Source organism: Drosophila ananassae, chromosome XL (assembly GCF_017639315.1).
Source record: "Drosophila ananassae strain 14024-0371.13 chromosome XL, ASM1763931v2, whole genome shotgun sequence".
Taxonomy (NCBI): Eukaryota; Metazoa; Arthropoda; class Insecta; order Diptera; family Drosophilidae; genus Drosophila; species Drosophila ananassae.
In genome coordinates, this window is record NC_057931.1 from 12,065,694 (window position 1) to 12,083,924 (window position 18,231).

The 18,231-nt window shown below is 42.2% G+C and overlaps 4 protein-coding genes across 6 annotated transcripts; 3 read left to right on the forward strand and 1 right to left on the reverse strand.

The window, feature by feature from the left end:
* Positions 1-463: 463 nt before the first annotated feature.
* On the forward strand, positions 464-2,419 carry LOC6503058 (pH-sensitive chloride channel 2). 2 transcript variants are annotated; one of them, XM_001963308.4, is made up of 2 exons: positions 464-987; positions 1,054-2,419. In XM_001963308.4, the coding sequence occupies exons 1-2, from the start codon at positions 558-560 to the stop codon at positions 2,196-2,198; spliced, it is 1,575 nt and encodes a 524-aa protein (XP_001963344.2). In that variant the 5' UTR covers positions 464-557; the 3' UTR covers positions 2,199-2,419. The 2 variants fall into 2 exon arrangements, with proteins under 2 accessions (XP_001963344.2, XP_014761293.1); XM_014905807.3 differs by having other exon boundaries at positions 464-984; positions 1,051-2,419.
* Positions 2,420-2,578: 159 nt separating this feature from the next.
* Positions 2,579-11,020, forward strand: LOC6503059 (gastrula zinc finger protein XlCGF8.2DB). Of its 2 annotated transcripts, XM_032452988.2 has the most exons (6): positions 2,579-3,439; positions 5,215-5,679; positions 9,049-9,181; positions 9,241-9,425; positions 9,488-10,067; positions 10,132-11,020. In XM_032452988.2, the coding sequence occupies exons 1-6, from the start codon at positions 3,401-3,403 to the stop codon at positions 10,404-10,406; spliced, it is 1,677 nt and encodes a 558-aa protein (XP_032308879.1). In that variant the 5' UTR covers positions 2,579-3,400; the 3' UTR covers positions 10,407-11,020. The 2 variants fall into 2 exon arrangements, with proteins under 2 accessions (XP_032308879.1, XP_014761294.1); XM_014905808.3 differs by lacking the exons at positions 2,579-3,439; positions 5,215-5,679 and adding an exon at positions 7,553-7,810.
* On the reverse strand, positions 10,547-14,227 carry LOC6503048 (TBC domain-containing protein kinase-like protein). The gene is made up of 6 exons (XM_001963310.4): positions 13,909-14,227; positions 12,477-13,853; positions 12,219-12,425; positions 11,891-12,162; positions 11,536-11,832; positions 10,547-11,467 (listed from the first exon to the last, which is right to left on the reverse strand). Exons 1-6 carry the CDS (start codon positions 14,099-14,101, stop codon positions 11,363-11,365), a joined length of 2,451 nt encoding a protein of 816 aa, XP_001963346.1. The 5' UTR covers positions 14,102-14,227; the 3' UTR covers positions 10,547-11,362.
* Positions 14,228-14,601: 374 nt separating this feature from the next.
* LOC6503060 (heparan-alpha-glucosaminide N-acetyltransferase) lies at positions 14,602-17,460 on the forward strand. Its single transcript, XM_001963311.4, has 6 exons — positions 14,602-15,018; positions 15,173-15,312; positions 15,624-15,745; positions 15,826-16,000; positions 16,053-16,714; positions 16,773-17,460. The coding sequence occupies exons 1-6, from the start codon at positions 14,875-14,877 to the stop codon at positions 17,258-17,260; spliced, it is 1,731 nt and encodes a 576-aa protein (XP_001963347.1). The 5' UTR covers positions 14,602-14,874; the 3' UTR covers positions 17,261-17,460.
* The last annotated feature ends 771 nt before the right edge of the window (positions 17,461-18,231 follow it).

Here is an 18,231-nt window from a genome sequence, read left to right on the forward strand (position 1 = left end):
TCCAAAAATTTTTCAAATTCAAATTTATTTCACAGTGGCGGGTCTTAACAGAGCTGTTAAGTTTAGTGCTGTAAAACTAACACTGAGCTGTTAGGCGTTTTATTTACATCTTTTATTCCGCCTTATCTGCGCTCTGGCTTATTAAAAACTAAATAATTATGTGAAATCCTTTTATTATTCCATATCGACAATCGATTTGAAATATTATAACTTATTTTTTAATTTTAAAACACTGGTGTTGGAAAATGAAGTTTCCTTTATTTCAGTGCTGTTAAGCGCATTCTTACTTTGTGTTTCTTGTTTTTTTGAATAGTTTGGGAAATAAACATTTAAATAAAATTAAATTAAAATCTTGAGTTTTATTTTGTCTTAAAAAATATCTGGATAAAAATTCTATTTTTTGTTGGTAGAAGTTATCCAATACTGCCCTGGTTTCTGTTATATCTCTGTTAAATATTCAAATCCTTACCCACACTGAGCGGGCTGCCATTTTAACATTAACCGTTAGAATAGGCGTCAAATTCTACTGGGACTGAGCTTAAATTTTTGTTCGCACGATGAACTGGGCAATCATCATCTCGATTCTGCTCAATTGCCTCTTTCCAGGCATCGCCGCGCTGGACGACGACTGCCCCACGCTGGCGGATGGGGATAGCTTCTCGCAAACCCAGTTACTGGACCGCTTAACCCATGGCTGCCGCTACGATCGCCTGGAACGTCCCATAACCTATTCGGAGACGGGCCAGCGACTGCCCGTGGATGTCTACATGAGAGCCTACATCTACTTCATGCAGAATCTCGAAGCTCACGATCTGCAGTTCAAGATCTATGCCCTGCTGCAAATGCGCTACCTGGATCCCCGCCTTAACTTCCGCACTGTGAGTCCAAAGAGAAAACAACCGATTCTTGGAGAGCAGCAGCTGCGGGACACACTCTGGATGCCCCACATATTCCTGGCCAACGAACGGGACTCCAGTATATTGGGCAAGTCAATGGGGTTTCCATTTCAATGCCGGAAGTCGCTCTAAAAGTCAATAATTGTATTTTCAGGCATGGCCGAAAAAGATATTCTAACCTCCATTTCGCCAGATGGCACCGTGATAGTCTCCAACAGGATTAAGGCCACTCTGTACTGTTGGCTCAACCTCAAGAAGTTTCCGTTCGACGAACAGCATTGCTCCACCGTCCTGGAGAGTTGGATGTACAACACCTCCGAACTGGTTCTGCACTGGGAGCAGAAGCGTCCCATTACCTTTGATTCTGGCCTGCACCTCACCGAGTTCGTCCTGCAAAAGTCGTGGTACAATGAAACGGTCATAAATGCCGATCTCAGTGACCTGCGGCATGGAGCCTTTGCAGGAAACTACAGTTCCATGAGCTTTACGGTGCATCTGACTCGTGTGGTTGGCTTTTACTTGATGGACTACTTCCTTCCCTCGATGCTGATTGTGGCCATATCGTGGGTGTCCTTTTGGCTGCAAGCAGACCAGGCCCCACCGAGGATCACCCTCGGAACCAGCACCATGTTGACCTTCATAACTCTGGCCTCGGCCCAGGGAAAGACCCTGCCGAAAGTCAGCTATATCAAGGTGTCTGAGGTGTGGTTTCTGGGCTGTACCATCTTCATATTTGGCAGCATGGTGGAGTTCGCATTCGTGAACACCATTTGGCGGCGCAAGAACAGTGTTCCGGTCAAGAAACTAAACAGCAAGCACATCCTAAAGTCCACACTTTCGCCGACACTGCTGCGCCGCAAAAGTCACACTCGATCGAAGTCCTTTTCGGGCGTGGCTCTCCAGAAAGCCATGGACGCGGGATCCCTGGGCGGCGAACCAAATTTTAATAACTATCTGACGGTGAATCTTCCAATTACCACCATTAACGAGGGTCAGGTGCTGGGCAACACACACAAAAAGCTGGACGTGAACTTCGTGGAGAGCGCCTTTGGCGGAATGGCGGCGGCCCGATCCACAGGAACCGTGAACAGTGCGGCGACCACATCGCAGTGCGGAAGTAACAATCGATTGGATAATACCAGCAGGGAGACACTCAATGAGGAGGAGGCGGACTTCAGTGGCTGGACGACACTAACACCGCAGGAGATCGCCATTTGGATCGACAGTCGCGCCAGATTTGTTTTTCCCGTGGCCTTTTTGGTCTTTAATCTCTTTTTCTGGACATTTGTCTATTTTATTTAAATATGCCTTTAATATTCGTGAAACCTGTAGAGTTTAATGTTTTGTCTCGAGTGTTTTGTATTATTATTTGTTTAAAACTTATGAAAAATAGTTTAAGAATCATGTTTTTTCCGAGGAAATTCTTTATGTTTGAGGTCTCTTGGAGATCTTTTTATTTTTGTTTTAAATACCAATTGTATCTGTTTTTTTTTTTTGATTTTGTAATACATTCTTATGTCGTATTTGGATATTTTAATTGCACCTGTAACATAATCTGCTTAAAATCAAATTGCCCGCCCAGCTGTTGCGCATTCGCGGTCAGTGTTGGTAAACATACGATAACAGGTTCGCTAGAGATGGCAACAGTCACACCCAACATGGCATTCTCTGTGCGTTAGAGTAGTACAGCTCTATTACCGATATTCTTTTTTTTCTGGCATACACGCATGCACAAACACATACAGAGCAACAATAACATCGGAGCCCCAAAAAACGTTCGGTTGGTCGCTCGCGAAAACTTCGTCGTGAATTGTAAATGGGAAAAAAATAAAAAAAAAAGAAGCTCCAACGCGTTTGGGTTTTTTTTATAGTGCAGCCCTACGCCAAAAAGGCAAGGAATTAAAAAAAACGGCGCAGCCAGCACACCAACAACAACAGCAGCATGTGCAAGTGCAAGGCAAACATAAACAACGGTGCAGAGAAGTGACTAAAGAAGAGGAAGCATCAACATGCGTTCGTGTGTGTGTGTACAACGAAAATATTGTATAAATCAAATTTATATATGTTTTTTTTTTCAACCGAGGTGATCACTCAATCTTTTCCTCACCCCCTTTCGAATCGAATAGCTACGAAAAAAAAAAATACTTCGTTCGAGCAGAAAAAAAAAACAACGCGCAAGCAAAAAAAAAAAAAGTGAAAAAAATTTAACAAGAAGAAATAAAAAAACAGGAGCAGAGAAGCTTAATGCTTAACCGGTAAAGTTTACCGCTCCCCCTCTCGCACCACACAAAACCACAACAACAATTATCAGCACTGGAGAGAGCCACAATAACAACAACAACAACAATAACAGGAGCAACTAAGACAAAAACATCTTTGGGGAGAAAGAGCGGTGCAACGCACGTTGTCCTGCCTGGCTGCCTCCCGTTACTGTCTACTCTTCCTGCTCCATCGCTTCTTGCAGCTCTGCAACTTCTTCTCCTTCTTCCACCTCCTGGGCCACCATGGACACCATCTGTAGATTGTGCTTCCAAACGGCAACGGTAAGGAAATTGTACAATTCTTTTTCATTTTTTTTTTATTTAATATTTTATATTTTTACGAACTAATGTCTTTGGAATGCGTGTAGGGAATGCAACAACAACAATAACAACAACAATGAGAAAGAAAAAAAAAACTGTCAGTTGTGTATTTTGTTATTTCTATTGATTTTTAGGTGGCCGGGAGGGGGCCGGGGGCGAAGTTTAAACAATTGAATTTGTGCGGGATTTAGCGCTGCTGCCGCTGCTGTCTCTGCCTCAGTCGACTGCGCTGCTTTCCACTGTTATTGTTCGGAGATAGTGATGGTCTAGTGAGAAAAAGCTAAACATCTAATAGGAATTTAATTTTGTAGGAAATTGTGCAGAAATGTATGTTTTTTTAGGCTATAAAGAAAACAAAAATGCACCGAAAACTATTTTTTAATTATACTTGGTTCTTAGAGGCATTTCTTTAAAAAAAGCGGAACTTTAAACCGTTAAACTGTAAAAAATAGTTAAAACTGATTAAAATTAATTCACACAGAAATAAAATCAAAATTTTTGATAATTAAAATAGCTTTAATAATTATTTTTTACCAAATAGCTATACATTTTTTATCATCTCTATATAAAACTAGCTTGAAAATAGCTAAACGCTCAGAGCAAGAACTGTGGCGGCGGAAAAAGGATGGGAGGTGGGGGTTGAAAAGCGCGCGCATTGCTTTCTTTTTCCTACTCTTTGGGGCAAAAGTTCGGCACTCTCTCGCGCGCTCTCTCTCTCTCTCTCTCTGTCGCTCTCATTCGAGGGGGGACGGGACTCTCATACAAAAACAATACACATATGCGACCCCAAACTATTGCTGAAAAATTTTTATTTTTAGCCAACTCAGCCCGAAAAGTTGTTCAAGCCGACAACTTGAAAAAATATTATTTTTACATTTTGCTTGCTCCGCTTGCCGCTGGCCGCTATCCGCCGCTCTTGCTTTTCACTTTGACTCCTTTTCAACAATCCCCCCAACCCCCGCTTATTGCTGCTCTTCGCCGCCCCCCCCTTCCACTTCATGCTCCCCATGAAGAGCACAAAAAGAAATACATAATAAAACAAAATGACAGAAATTGCGCCAAGGCAGTCAGTGGAGCAGTGACGGGGGTGAGCTTTTGATCAAGGGGGTTATGATTAAAAATATATTTTAAATGGAAAATTAAATATGAAATTTTCATTAAAGGGGGTATACAAATATATTTTATATAAAACAAAAATAAAAATATTAATATTAATAATAATAAAATATAAATAATATAATAAAAAAATAATTTAAATATTTTTCTTTAATTCCTTCACTTGGATTGGAATGTGGTCCCCCCTTACGCACGCCCCTGTCATGATGGCGGCAAAACAAAACAAAAAGCAAAAGAATAACAAAACGCTGTACCAAAAACAACAAAAAGAGGAGAAAAAAAACACACGAAACGTTGCCAGTGTTGTTGTTATTATTATTTCTTTTTTTTTTCCTTTTTTTTTCTCCTCTATATGTGTGTGTTTATCTTCTTGGTTGTTATTTCTATTTTGTGGAATGGGATGATGATGGGGGGAGCGGTATGGTGGGAAGGAAGGCGGGGTGAATAAGGTTGGGTTGCCACAATAAATAAAAAGCATTATTGTTATTACAGTTTTTGCTTTTGAATTAAAAAAAAAAAAACAAAGAGAAAATAAGAGAAGGAGGAGGAGGAGAGATATAATAATTCAAGTGAAAATAAATACACTCTAATTAAGTTTTTAATTCAATCTCCAATTGCAGCTATTCCAGGTGCCCGGCTACAGCATACCCACATGCGTCCGCTGCTCAGAACAGCTAACAAATAATTCCAACTTTCATCAATCGGTGGCAGCCAGCGCCGGTGGGGGTGGCGGCGGCGGTGGGGCCGGTGGCGTTGTCGGCGGCGGTGGATCCGCTGCAGCAGCATCGGCAGCGGCTGCTGTTGCTGCCGCCTCGGCCTCCGCAGCCGCTGCTGCTGCTGCTGCCGCGGCCGCTGCGGCATCCTCGTCCACGGCATCCTCCAGCGACAGCGACGCCCACGCGGTGGCCCAGCAACTGACCAACGGTAGTAATGCCGCCGCTGCTGCCGCTGTCCTGCAACTGCAGCAGCAACATCAGCAGCACCAGCAGCAGCAGCAACAACAGCAGCAACAACAACAGCAGCAGCAACAAATGCAATCATCGAGCTCTTCCGAGAATCTGCAGTCCCAGGACGACTCCGAAGATGTAAGTCCTGCCGGTTAGGGTCTTGGGTGGGTTTTTAAAGGGGTTTCTATGCATCACAATTTTTAATGATTTTTTTTAATTTGAAGTTTTTTTTTTAATTAGAGCATTTAGAATTAGTTCTGAAAACAGCTGATGGAAGTCATCTTTAGTTAGTCAGCTGTTAGTAGATCTTTTAGAACGTAAAACTGCTTTAAAATATTACAAATTAATATTACTTAAAATATTTACTCCAAAAATGAATAAGTTCCAGAGCTGCTCATTATTTTAAGGCCAGCTATGAACTCCAATCTGTTAAAACCAATTGAGAATTATAACAAAAACATAAAAAAATAAGACAACAATAATACTCTTTCTGTAAATATTTTTATTATTTACTAAACACTATTTAATAATTTAATTTCTATTTCTTTCAAATTTCATATATATTTTGTTCGTAACCTACTTAAAGGACTAACATTGTATTATAGAAGCCCTATTAATATAAATTAAAATAATTACTTTAAAAATAAATTATTTATATATTTTTAAATATATTTTTCAAAATTAATATTATTTTCTAATTAATTTTATAATTAAAATTTTAATTCTTCCAATTTTCATATATATTTTTTTCGAAACCTACTTAAATGAAAAAAAATCTATTGTAGGAGTCCTATAATAAATTCCCTTCAGCACAAGCCACTGCTGGAATAGAAAACAGAAACTCCCTGCTCCTTTGGTGCACTTGTTTATTATTATTGTGCTATTTTTTTTTTCTTCCTTTTTATTCGGCTCCCACTCGTAATACGAAAATACATACAAAAATACAAACATGTATTTGCTTGCACATTCATAGCCTCTTCTTTTTCTTTTATTTCTTTTTTCTGCCCGTTTCTTTGCATGTTCTTGTTGCCTTTCTTTTTTCCATCATGCAACAGAGCAGCAAAAACAAAAAAAAAATTGAAAAAAGAAAAAATTTTAAACAAATACAAATAAGAATGGGTCAACCCGACCTCTGGGAATACTTTATAAAAAAAAAAAAGAGAAAAAAATTACGAGTTATAGACTGAAATTGTTTGGAAAGTATAGAAGATACTATACATTTTTTAATTAGACTTGAAAATGAAATAAAAATAAGTAATACTACACGTCACTAAAAATTAATATTAAATATAAGGTACTGTTTTATGAAAAGTTTTTAGTAGAACGGTTTTTGAAACTAATTAATTTTAAAATCATCTTAGATTTTTAAATTAGATATATGGACAAAATAGAGTAGAATTTTCGTCACTAAAAATGTTAAATAATTCGTTGTGACTAATTTTAAAATCATCATTGAATATAATTATTTTTTGAGTATATATATTTATTATTACTATATTATTTCCGAATATAGTATAATTATTTTATGACAATTAAAATAAAAAAAAGGGTATAATATTTCGTTACTAAGAAAATTTATGAATTCGTCACAGTTTTTTTATATTAAATATTTTTTTTTAAATATACTACATAGATGAGTACATAAGAAATATTATTAAATAATTAAAATTTTTATAATGTATAGTTTTTATTATAATATTATAATTATTACTTATTATTATTATTATATTATATTCTTAAAATTTTTATTATTTTTTTTGGAAAACTGAAACCGAAAGAGTATCTGCAATTTGATTTCTTGCCAATAGTTGCTGCTCATTTTCTTGTTTTCCTTTATATTTATATATAAATATATGTGTGTACATATATATATATATTCGTATATATAGCCATATATTTTGTTCTTTTTTTCCATTAATATCTGCTCTGCCGGCGTCGACGGCGACGTCTGCGGCGCTGCCGGCCGGAGCGCAACGTTTTTGTGCGCTGTGTAAGGCGGAAAAAAATTCATTTTCAGTTGATGCCTTCGTTGTGTGGGTGTGCGTGGCACGCAAGTTGCTTAAAAAAAAAAAAACAATAAAATAAAATAAAATAAAATACAAAAAATAAAAATAATTAAATAGCTACCAGCATATACATATGTGGAAAAAAAGACAGAAAGTCGGCAAAAAATCAAGTGTAATTAGAGAAGAGAGCCGCAAACGCAATAAACAAACTGAATTCGCACGGGAATTTGCAATCTGTTCTTTGGGCCGCCAGCTTGTTGAGCGTGAGTGGGTGGGTGGTGGGCGGTAAGGACTCTAAAGAGGACCATAATTAAATCCTTTTTAATACCACGTTGGCCCTTTTTCGCGAATAGTGGGGATTATCGCTTCAAAATAGACATTAGGAAGTGGCGAAGATTAATTAAAAACTATAATTCAGTTTTTTTAGTGTTAAATATATTAATTTCTAAAATTCTATTAATAAATTTATAATAAATAAATATATAATTAATAAAAATAGTGAACTGTAGTGGAATCATTTTGGATCTAAACTTGAGAAACATTTCTTGAGAATCTAAAATAAATTAAAAATAATAACCAGTGACGATTTCATCTTAATACTACAATAGTTATTTTTTTTATAGTTTAATAATTTAATTTTTAAAATTTCCATTTCAAAATATACAAAATTTTAAAGATAAAACTCTAAAGATTATTATATTTTTAATATCAACTTGTACTTCTTTACAATTTGCAGTAATTTAATTAAATCTAGTGACGAAATCACCTAATACTATTATATTTGCGCTTAATACCGTTTTTTTAAGTTTAATACTTTAATTTTTCGAAGTTAGAATACAAAATATTAATTGGCTTTTAATAAAAAATTTGTATTTCTTGATAATTTATAATAATTAAAGTAGAACTTGTGACGAATTCAACTGATAGTGTTATATTTGCGCTTAATAACTTTTATTTATTGTTTAATCCTTTAACTTTTCAAAGGTAGATTACAAAATAATAATAGATTTTTAATAAAAACTTATATTCCTTGATAATTTCTGATAAATACAAAAAATACTTGTGACGAAACCACTTGAGAACAATTTAATTCTTGAAAATATACAAAATTAATAAGATAGAGCGCAAAATAATAATATGTATTTAAAAAAAAACTTATATTTCTTAGGAATTTCAATAGTGTAAGAAAAACTTGTGACGAATGCACTTGTTAAATTGGTTAATTCTTCAAAATATACAAAGTAATGAGTGTAGAAGGCAAAATAATATGTTTAAAATAAAAACTTATCAATTTCTTGAGGATTAGTTTAAGAAATAATTAAAAAAAAAAGCTTGTGACGAAGGCACCTGTTAACTATACAATTTTTTTCAAAATATGCAAAGTAATAAGCGTTCTAATAAAAACTTGAGGAATTTCGTGAGGAATAGTTTAAGAATTAATTAAAAAACAATTTGTGACGAAGGCACTTGCAGTATATTTTAAAATTTTCAACTCTTTCAGGTGGATCTGATATTCAACGAGGAGGGCTCCTGCCCACAATGCAACAAAACGTTCTCGCGCAAATCCTCGCTCATGACGCACATACGAAATCACTCGGCGGAGCGTAAGTTTGTGTGCACCTACTGCCACAAAGGTGGGTTGTCATTTAATATCCCCCTTTTTGAACAATTTATTAATCATATTTCCTTACAGGCTTCACGCAGGCGGCCAATCTGAGGAACCACGAACGCATCCACACCAACGACCGGCCCTACCAGTGCGTCGACTGCGGCAAGACCTTCACGCAGATCACCAACCTGAACAACCACCGCCGCCTCCACACCGGCGAACGTCCGTTTGTCTGCAATGAGCCGGAATGTGGTCGCAGCTTCGCCCAGGCATGCTTAGCTTAGATTTCTTTTAAATCTAAAGATTATATTTAAAATTGGATATTTTTTAGGTGACGAATCTGAACAATCATATGAAGTCGCACCACAAGGTGCAGCAGTATTGTTGCAACGTTTGCAACAAGAAGTTCACGCAGGTGACATCGCTGAACCAACACCTGCAGGCGCATGCCGGAGTGACGGGATACTACTGCCCCCGTTGTCCGGACAAGAACTTCAAGCTGCAGTCCCAGCTGCACACGCACATGAAGACGCACGGATTGGCCTTCCCCTACGAGTGCGGCAAGTGCGACGAGAAGTTCCTGCAGCAGGCGCACCTCGACCAACACCTCAAGATGCACGACGAGTTCAAGTACAAGTGCGACATCTGTCCCAGTAGCTTCAATCAGGAGTCGCTGCTGAAGAAGCACGTCCAGCGGCATGTCGAGGGACGGTACTTGTCCTGCCCGGTGGCCAATTGCACCGAATCGTTCGCCGTGCGCCAGCACCTGTCCAAGCACCTGCTCACCAGCCACTCGCACCACGAACTGCCGCCGCCGAAGCGCTCCAAGAAGACTGTGACTCTCCAGGCGCCCCAACAGCCCCTGGCGATGATCGGCCAGCCTCTATCGCTCCAGCACACGACGGGGCAGCGTAAGTAGTCATCTCTACATCCTGTTTGATTATGTTATGTAATCCTTTGTTATCCTTTTGATAGGCGGACGTCCGCCGAAAAACAAGAACAAGGCGGCCCTGGCCGCCACGGCCATTAAAATCGAGATCAACGAGCCGCTCCACAGCCAGCATATCATCAGTAACGCCAGCGGCCTCTCCATCCAGCAGCAGATCAGCCAGCACATCCAGCACCAAGCGCAACAGCAGCAGCAGCAGCAACAACAACAGCAGCAGCAGCAGCAACAGCAACAGCAGCAGCAACATCTGCACCTGCCGATGGGGCAGGCGGTGAAAGCGCGATTCATACCCACTAAGTAGTAGGTTAGATAGAACGAGCGGATGGAAGGAAAGGTCTCTCTTAGCTTAAGCTCCGATCAATCTGCTGTCCCCCAGCCATAGCCATAGCCAGGATACAGGATACAGGATACAGGACACAGGATACCACTTTGCATCACAAAATTAGTAAAAAAAAAAAAAAAAGAGCCAGCTTATCTGCAGATGTTTGAGTTTTCATTCAAAATTTGTCCATTTTTAAAGTAACTTTCCCGTATTGAGAGTCGGCGGCAAGCTGCTGGTTCGGTTTGGTGTCAGTCTTTAACCCATTATAGCCCCTAGTAGCCAGCTGTGACCTATTAGCCCCTGTCCTTCCACCCCAGAGCAATAGACAAACCAAAATGGCCCATTTTTTAACTAAAAAACAAGCACCAGATGATCAGAAACAGACACAAGAACAGATCGATAATGCACATAGAGAAAAAACACACCCACATTTGCATAAATTCTTAATATATATAAAGATTATATAACTGAGAGAAAAAGAGGAGTAGGAAGAGGAGGATGTAACTTAAATCGAATTAACAATTTTAATGCAATGGCACACAGCGAAAGGTAAAAAATAAAATTAAAAAATTTACAAAAAAAAAAAAAAAAAAGTAAAGAAGAAAATAAAATTAAAACCAATTACCTACAATTTAAAGTAAAATTATGAATAGAGATGGAAAGAAACAAACAATTCGATTACAATTTGGTATAAATATTTAAGTTTAAGTAATTAGTTTAAGTGTTTTTATTTTTTTTTTTTTAATACAAAATAAATCATTATACAAACGAAAATCTAAAGAAAAAGGAAACAAGTTAAGGCAGAAATAAAACAGTTTTTTTAAAGCAATTTTTTAATGGAAAATTATTCTTTCTGTTATATAAGATATATATATATAATATTTTTTTAAATAATCTATTTGAACAAAAAGATCGATTCACATTGAACTTAAAGACTAATTCGAGATGAGGATGTTCGGCTCGATGGAGTGCAGGACATTGAATCCCTTGTGAAGGATGCAGGTGCGTGGAATGCCGCAAGCCACCAAGAAGTGAGAAAACTGAAAAAGAAATTACATTTCACTTTAAATACTTATAAAAAAAATGGGGGGAACAAGTCATCTCCCACCTCCACGGAATGCTGATGGATGTTGGACACACACACCACTATCCTGCCCCTCAGTTGCGCCTCCAGCTGTGGCACCGGCAGCGCCTCCAGTCGCTGCTCCCCCAGCTGTACGGTGGCGAACGGAATGTTGATGCTGTGCGGCACATGCACCCTCCCATACTCCACGATGCTGCGCAGATCCACCAGCGCCAGTTCCGAGGGATTATTAAGCAGCAAGTGGAGCACATCCTTGGCACTGATCCGAGGGCACTGCTCCTGCTGCAAGTGCTTCAGTTCCACGTCATCAACGCCGATGTCCTGGAGGGGAATAAGTCATTAGAAGGAAAAGAGACTGATCTCGGGAAGAAAAACGAACCAAATCATGGACTGTGTGGAGGCGGAGGGCATGCTGACGGTGCGTTATACTCTTCGGAGTCGCCTCGTACATCTTCTGGGACTCCAGGACACAACCTTCCATCACAATGTCCGGCAGATCGGAGAAGAGCAGTATGCACTCATTGAAGCCGGACGAGAGCAGGGTACTCCGAAGCTGGCGGAGAATCGCAATCCCGATGAACAGCGGATAGGAGCTGTCGCCCAGCATCAGCTTGTCCCACAGATGCAGGATCTTGTGCAGCGGGAACACGTCTATCAAAAAGGATATGATTTACTACAATAATGGCCCAGAAAGGACATCCAATTACGTGAGAACATGGTGAGGAACCAGGGAATGGCAAAGAGCTCTGGAATGAAGCTTATGCTGGCCAGGTGCTGGGCCAGGAGCGGCTCATGGAAGGCGGTCAGTTGCGAGAACTTGCTCAGATACTCCTTTATCACCGCCGAGTTGTCCTTGAGGAAGAACCACTGGAGGTACTTCGGGATGAACTTGAACAGACTCAGGAAGGCCAGTTCTAAAAAGAGAGAAGCTCAGTAAGGATCTAGACTAAGGACATGATTCCCACCTTCGTTGTTAAAGTTTAGATAGAGGAACGGCGCCGTCAGCGAGTCCAGGCCCTGCCAGTAGACGTATTGGGGATGGGCCGTCACCCAGGCCTTCAGCAACCGGCGCAGCTTCCGATGGCCGTCCGGGGAGGAGAGCAGCTCATCGTACTGATGACACCGCGGGATATCCACCTCGATCTGGCGGTCGGTGCTGGTGGCCGTGTACTTGTCGATCTTCCAGTAGCTCCCATTGGGCACCACCTCCAGCAGGGCCGCCCAAATCGGGCCACGGAGTAGCGGCGGGACATCCACCAGCGCCTCGCGCTGCAGCTGCTCGGCCGTGTGCGGATGCCCCTGGAGGAGGCGGGTGAAGAGGCGCACTCGCTGGAACTGGTACTCGATGTCCTTCTCGCGAATCACCAACGGCAGGGCCTGGAGTTCGCGGGCGTTTTGGGCGGGAAAGCGCGGCGAGTGCAGCAGCGGAAAGTAGACATTCGCCGGCAGGCGACTCAGCCGCTGGAGCAGAGCCTGCAGGCGCAGCGGCACCACCCGGTCGTCCATCAGCTGCGCCTGACTCCGTCCCGGACAGACGCTCACCCCGCTGAGGCGGACGATCTGCGGCAGGCCCAGGATCGGAGCCTCGCTCCGGATGAGTCCCTCCTTCTTCAGCTCCGCCTGGACATCGCCGCCGGCCAGCTGCCACAGGTGGTAGATCTGCGAGAGCGGGCAGCGCATCAACAACGGCACCGGATCCTTCTCCAGCGACTCCAGCAGCTCGTTCTCCTTGCTCATCTCGGAGGCAATCGCCTCGAAGAGCGGGTGCTTCAGCAGCTCCCCCGGCAGCGGACGTTTCTTCGGCAGCACATGCAGGCAGCTCTCCAGGAGCTGGCGCAGCTCCTTGTCCAACGCCGTGTAACGATCGTAGCACTGGTGCTCCCGGGCAATCTTCTCCAGCACACCGTTGCTCCGGCCAAAGGCCAGGATCTTCCGAATCACATTCGAAAGCTTCAGCTTCGGCCAGAGTTCGATTTGGAAGATCAGCTCCACCACGAGGAGGGCCAGAGCCCAGACATCGCTCTTAATATTGCCGTTCAGGCCGAGCACGCGCTCCGGGGCCATGTACCGGATGTTGCCGATGGGGAAGGGCACGTAGCAGCCGCCCTTGGTCATGTGATGGAGGCCGTAGTTGAAGAGCTTCACCTGCCGGCCGTCCCGGGAGATGAGAATGTGCTTGGGCTCGAGGTTGTGGGCGACCAGGTGGTGCCGACTGAGGACATCGATGCCGCGGACGACTTGGTAGAAGATGCGCAGGATCTGACCCAAGGCCAGGGGATGCTGCCGCTTCGCGTAATCCTCCAGAGAGAGTCCCATGAACTCGGAGACCACAATGGTGCGTTCTGAAAGACAAAGGATGGTGAAACCCTATGGATCAGTGAGTTCTACCCGGTTTACCATGCTTGCCGCGTATCACGTCCAGGTACTGGCACAAGTGCTCGTCCTGTAAGTCCTTTAACTTCTGCGCCCTGCCCAGAATCGCAATCGAGTTGGGCGTCAGCGGGAGTCCATTGCTGCCGCACACATCGCCCGGATGCAGTTTCGCGAAGAAGGTGAGGGCGCACAGGCGGCTCTCCTGCTTGCTGGCCATCCTCCTCCCGGATACCGTGTTCTCCGATCTCGATGGCTTTTATTTTAAAAATACATTCGCGCAAGCAGCAACAATTTTCAGTCCATCAGCTGACGGCGTTGCCAGGCCGCCAAAGTGCAACGCCCCCAATTCAGCAGAAAGTTCTAAACGCCCCCAATCTACTCTATTAAGCATATATTGGTTTTAGCATATATTATCTTTATCCAGTCTTTATTGCGTGTTATCTTTAGATTTGTTAGTTTGCTGATATTATCTCTTATATTTGTTAGAAACCATGCAACTAGTTGTTGGCGTTGCCACCTAGCGTTGTCTAGACGCCCCCACAAATATGTTTATGTGTGGGTTTTAAACGCAAACCATAATAAACTAATAATAAACTAATCAGCAATAATAAATTGTTTATTTTTATTTCATTGATATTTAATATGATATATTAATATTTGAATTAATTTCTTGCGCTTTGGCAGCCCTCGTTGGCGCCATCCAATTGTTTCGCTGTCCAACACTGACCCCCCGCAGATTGTTGTTACTGTTTGTTGTTGTTACTTGTTGTTCGTGCTGTGTTATTGGCACTTGCGATTTTGTTATTTTTATTGCGCACTCGAAATTGTTTTGTTATTTCCAAGAGCAGAGCAATGCGAGCGGCAGTAGTAATTTTTGCTTAGTTAGTCGCTCGCCGCACGGAATTGTGGTGCTGTGGTGCTCAGTAACTGTAAATCGCAAGTGCAACAAAAATAAAATAATTGCAAGTTGCAGTTGATATTTGCGATAAAATGTCAATATTTGTGGAGTACACAGATCCCCAGTGGCGGGATCTGGACATGCGCGCCCTGGACGTCGATCAGTCGTATCTGTATCTGAAATCTGAGTATCCCGAACGATCCTATCTCTACACTTTGTCCGACGAATGCTACACGGTACTACCTCCACCACTACCACCACTACCACCTCACCCACCCACACAGCCAACTCCTGTTACATGTGCGGCCCATGTTACATGTGCAGGCAGCAGGTTTCACTTTCAGTTCCCCCTCAATCAATTAACCAATTAATTTAATTCGATTTTCGCAGTGCCCCTACACCAAAGTGAAAGCTCTGCCGGCGGCCGACGGCGACGGCGACGACATCGAACCATTACGACTGAGCTCTGCATACGGGCTGAATTTCAAAATCTATCAGCACGATCAGGGTCACTATGCCTACGACAATGTGTACGTACTGTACAGTGGTCGCCCCCTAAGGGGGACAACAATCTAAGTAGTTTTAAAGACTTAAATGTAAATTCTTTATCAGAAAAACTATGTATTTTAAGCCACAAGTCATATAACTCTTGAAGTTCACTTTATCTAATCTCCACTGTACTTCAAGTACTTTTCATGTTAACTAGTTTAAGCGAAACTACTTAGCTATGCAAGTTGATTCCAATTATTAATGTTCTCTTCAAGTTTAATCGATTTCTCCTTCTGTTTTTATTCATTTTTTTTAGTTTTTGAATAAAAATTAATAAAGAATCTCCTTTTAGATCATCACTCTGCTGGCTGAGACGCACCGATCTCCAGGAATTCGGTGTCTACAACCTGACCCTGCTGGAGAATGGAACCTGCTCCTTCGCCACCGACAAGCCGGGCGTTCCCATCAATTACGGTGAGTGGCGATCACCCACAAGTGGTACTCCACAGCGGATTACTTATCGCCGGCTATACTCTCTCTCGATTCCGTAACAGCTTTCCTGGCAGTGTTCGTGCTGGTTGCCGCGCTGCTAATCTTGCTGAAGCTCGCCAGCTGCGCCTGGAGGTGTTATCGCTACGACGAGGCCGCCGCCGCCGCCGACAGCATCGGAGCGGCTGCCGCAAAGGCCACGCAACGGAAGCGCCTGCGCAGCCTCGACACATTCCGGGGGTAAGAGGAGTTCCACTCCCTGCAAGTCCATCTATAATTATCGTTTTTCCAGACTCTCCATCGTCCTGATGATCTTCGTGAATAGCGGCGGCGGCGGCTACACTTGGATCGATCATGCCGCCTGGAACGGCCTGCACCTGGCCGACCTCGTCTTCCCCTCCTTCCTCTGGATCATGGGCGTCTGCATCCCACTCTCCGTGAAGGCCCAGCTCTCGAGGGGCGCCAGCAAGGGACGCATCTGCCTGCGCATCCTGTGGCGCTCCATCAAGCTCTTCGCCATCGGCCTCTGCCTGAACTCAATGAGTGGCCCCGGCCTGGAGGAATTAAGGATCATGGGTGTCCTCCAGCGATTCGGAGTAGCCTTCCTCGTCGTCGGCGTCCTCCACACCCTCTGCAGTCGTCGTGATCCGATCAGTCCGCAGCGATCCTGGCAGAGGGCCGTGCATGACATCTGTCTGTTCAGTGGGGAACTGGCCGTGCTGCTGGCCCTGGTGGCCACCTACTTGGGCCTGACCTTTGGCCTGCGAGTGCCCGGCTGCCCGAAGGGATACCTCGGCCCGGGCGGCAAGTTCGACTACGCCTCGAATCCCAACTGCATCGGAGGAGCGGCCGGCTATGTGGACCTGAAAGTTCTGGGAAACGCCCACATCTACCAACATCCCACTGCCAAATACGTCTACGACTCGGCCGCCTTCGATCCTGAGGGCATTTTCGGTGGGTATCACTTTCACTTTCTTTAGTTTTTGTCCAAATCTCATTGTCCTTCTTGCAGGCTGCATCCTGAGCGTGGTGCAGGTGCTCCTGGGCGCCTTTGCTGGTGTCACCCTGCTGGTTCATCCCACCTGGCAGTCTCGGATCCGTCGCTGGCTCATCCTGGCAGTCGTTCTTGGCCTAATTGGCGGCGCCCTGTGCGGCTTCTCGCGGGAGGGTGGCGCCATTCCCGTGAACAAGAACCTCTGGTCGCTGTCCTTCGTCTGCGTGACTGTCAGCCTGGCTCTGATCATCCTGTCGCTGCTCTACTACTTCATCGACGTCCGCCAGACGTGGAACTGGTCCGGATACCCCTTCACCGAGTGCGGCATGAACGCCATTGTGATGTATGTCGGCCACTCGGTGATGCATCGGATGCTGCCCTGGCACTGGCGGGTCGGGCCGATGAACACCCACTTCATGCTTCTGCTGGAGTGCACCTGGAACACCCTGGTCTGGGTGGGCATTGCGCTGTACCTGGACTCCAAGGAGTTCTACTACAGCCTCTAGACGCCGCACAAAAACGCCGCTTTGCCAAATAAACCAACGCTTTGTACATAAAAGTGATTCCAATGGATATTATAATTATTTTTTTTACCAAGCACAAGACCTTAACAAGTGTGTCGTATTATTTGTATAATTCCGAATTTTTTTGGTTCTAAGAAACATTATTAATATGACTTTTAAATAAATATTTTAAAACCTTAAAAGTTTAAATTTATTTCATGTTTTTTGAAAGTGAAATTATGTCTTTTTTTTAGGAATATATGTCGTTCTTAAGCTTTATGAGAAAGAGGATTTTATGTCGTTTTTAAAGAACGTCAAAAATATTTTTAAAAAATACAATAATATCAGATTTTTAATATAAATATTTTTTTAAAAATACTATTTATCAGATAGTCCTAGGCTGCCTTTTACAAAAGAACGACATAAAATACTGAAAAAACAAGAAACTGTAGCGCATGACTGTAGTTTTATAAAAAATTTAATTGTTTTTAACCTTTTTCCTTTGAAGAATTCATCCCATTTATTAAAAAAATTAAATAACGAATATAACCATTTATTTATCTTCAAACTCTTACCTTTTTTATTAAGATTATGCTGTTTTTTCGGAATATATGTCGTTCTTAATTAACAAAGGACGTATTATGTCTTTTTAAAAGGCAATCAAAAATATAAACAAATAAAATAATTATATTTTTTTAATATCATTTCTCATGGAAATAATATTTGTCTGTTATTTTTATGCCTTCTCTACCAATTTCTATTTCCAAAAAACGACATAAAATACTGAAAATATCAAGGAAAACAAGATGACTGTACTTTTATAAAATATTTTGTTATTTTAACTTTTTTTTCTTTTAAAAAACTCATTCTATTTATTAAATAAATTACATAAAGTATAGAACCATTTATTTACTCTCAAAATTTAACTTTTATTTGTGTTTTAAAAACATATGTTTTTTTTTTGGTGAATTTAT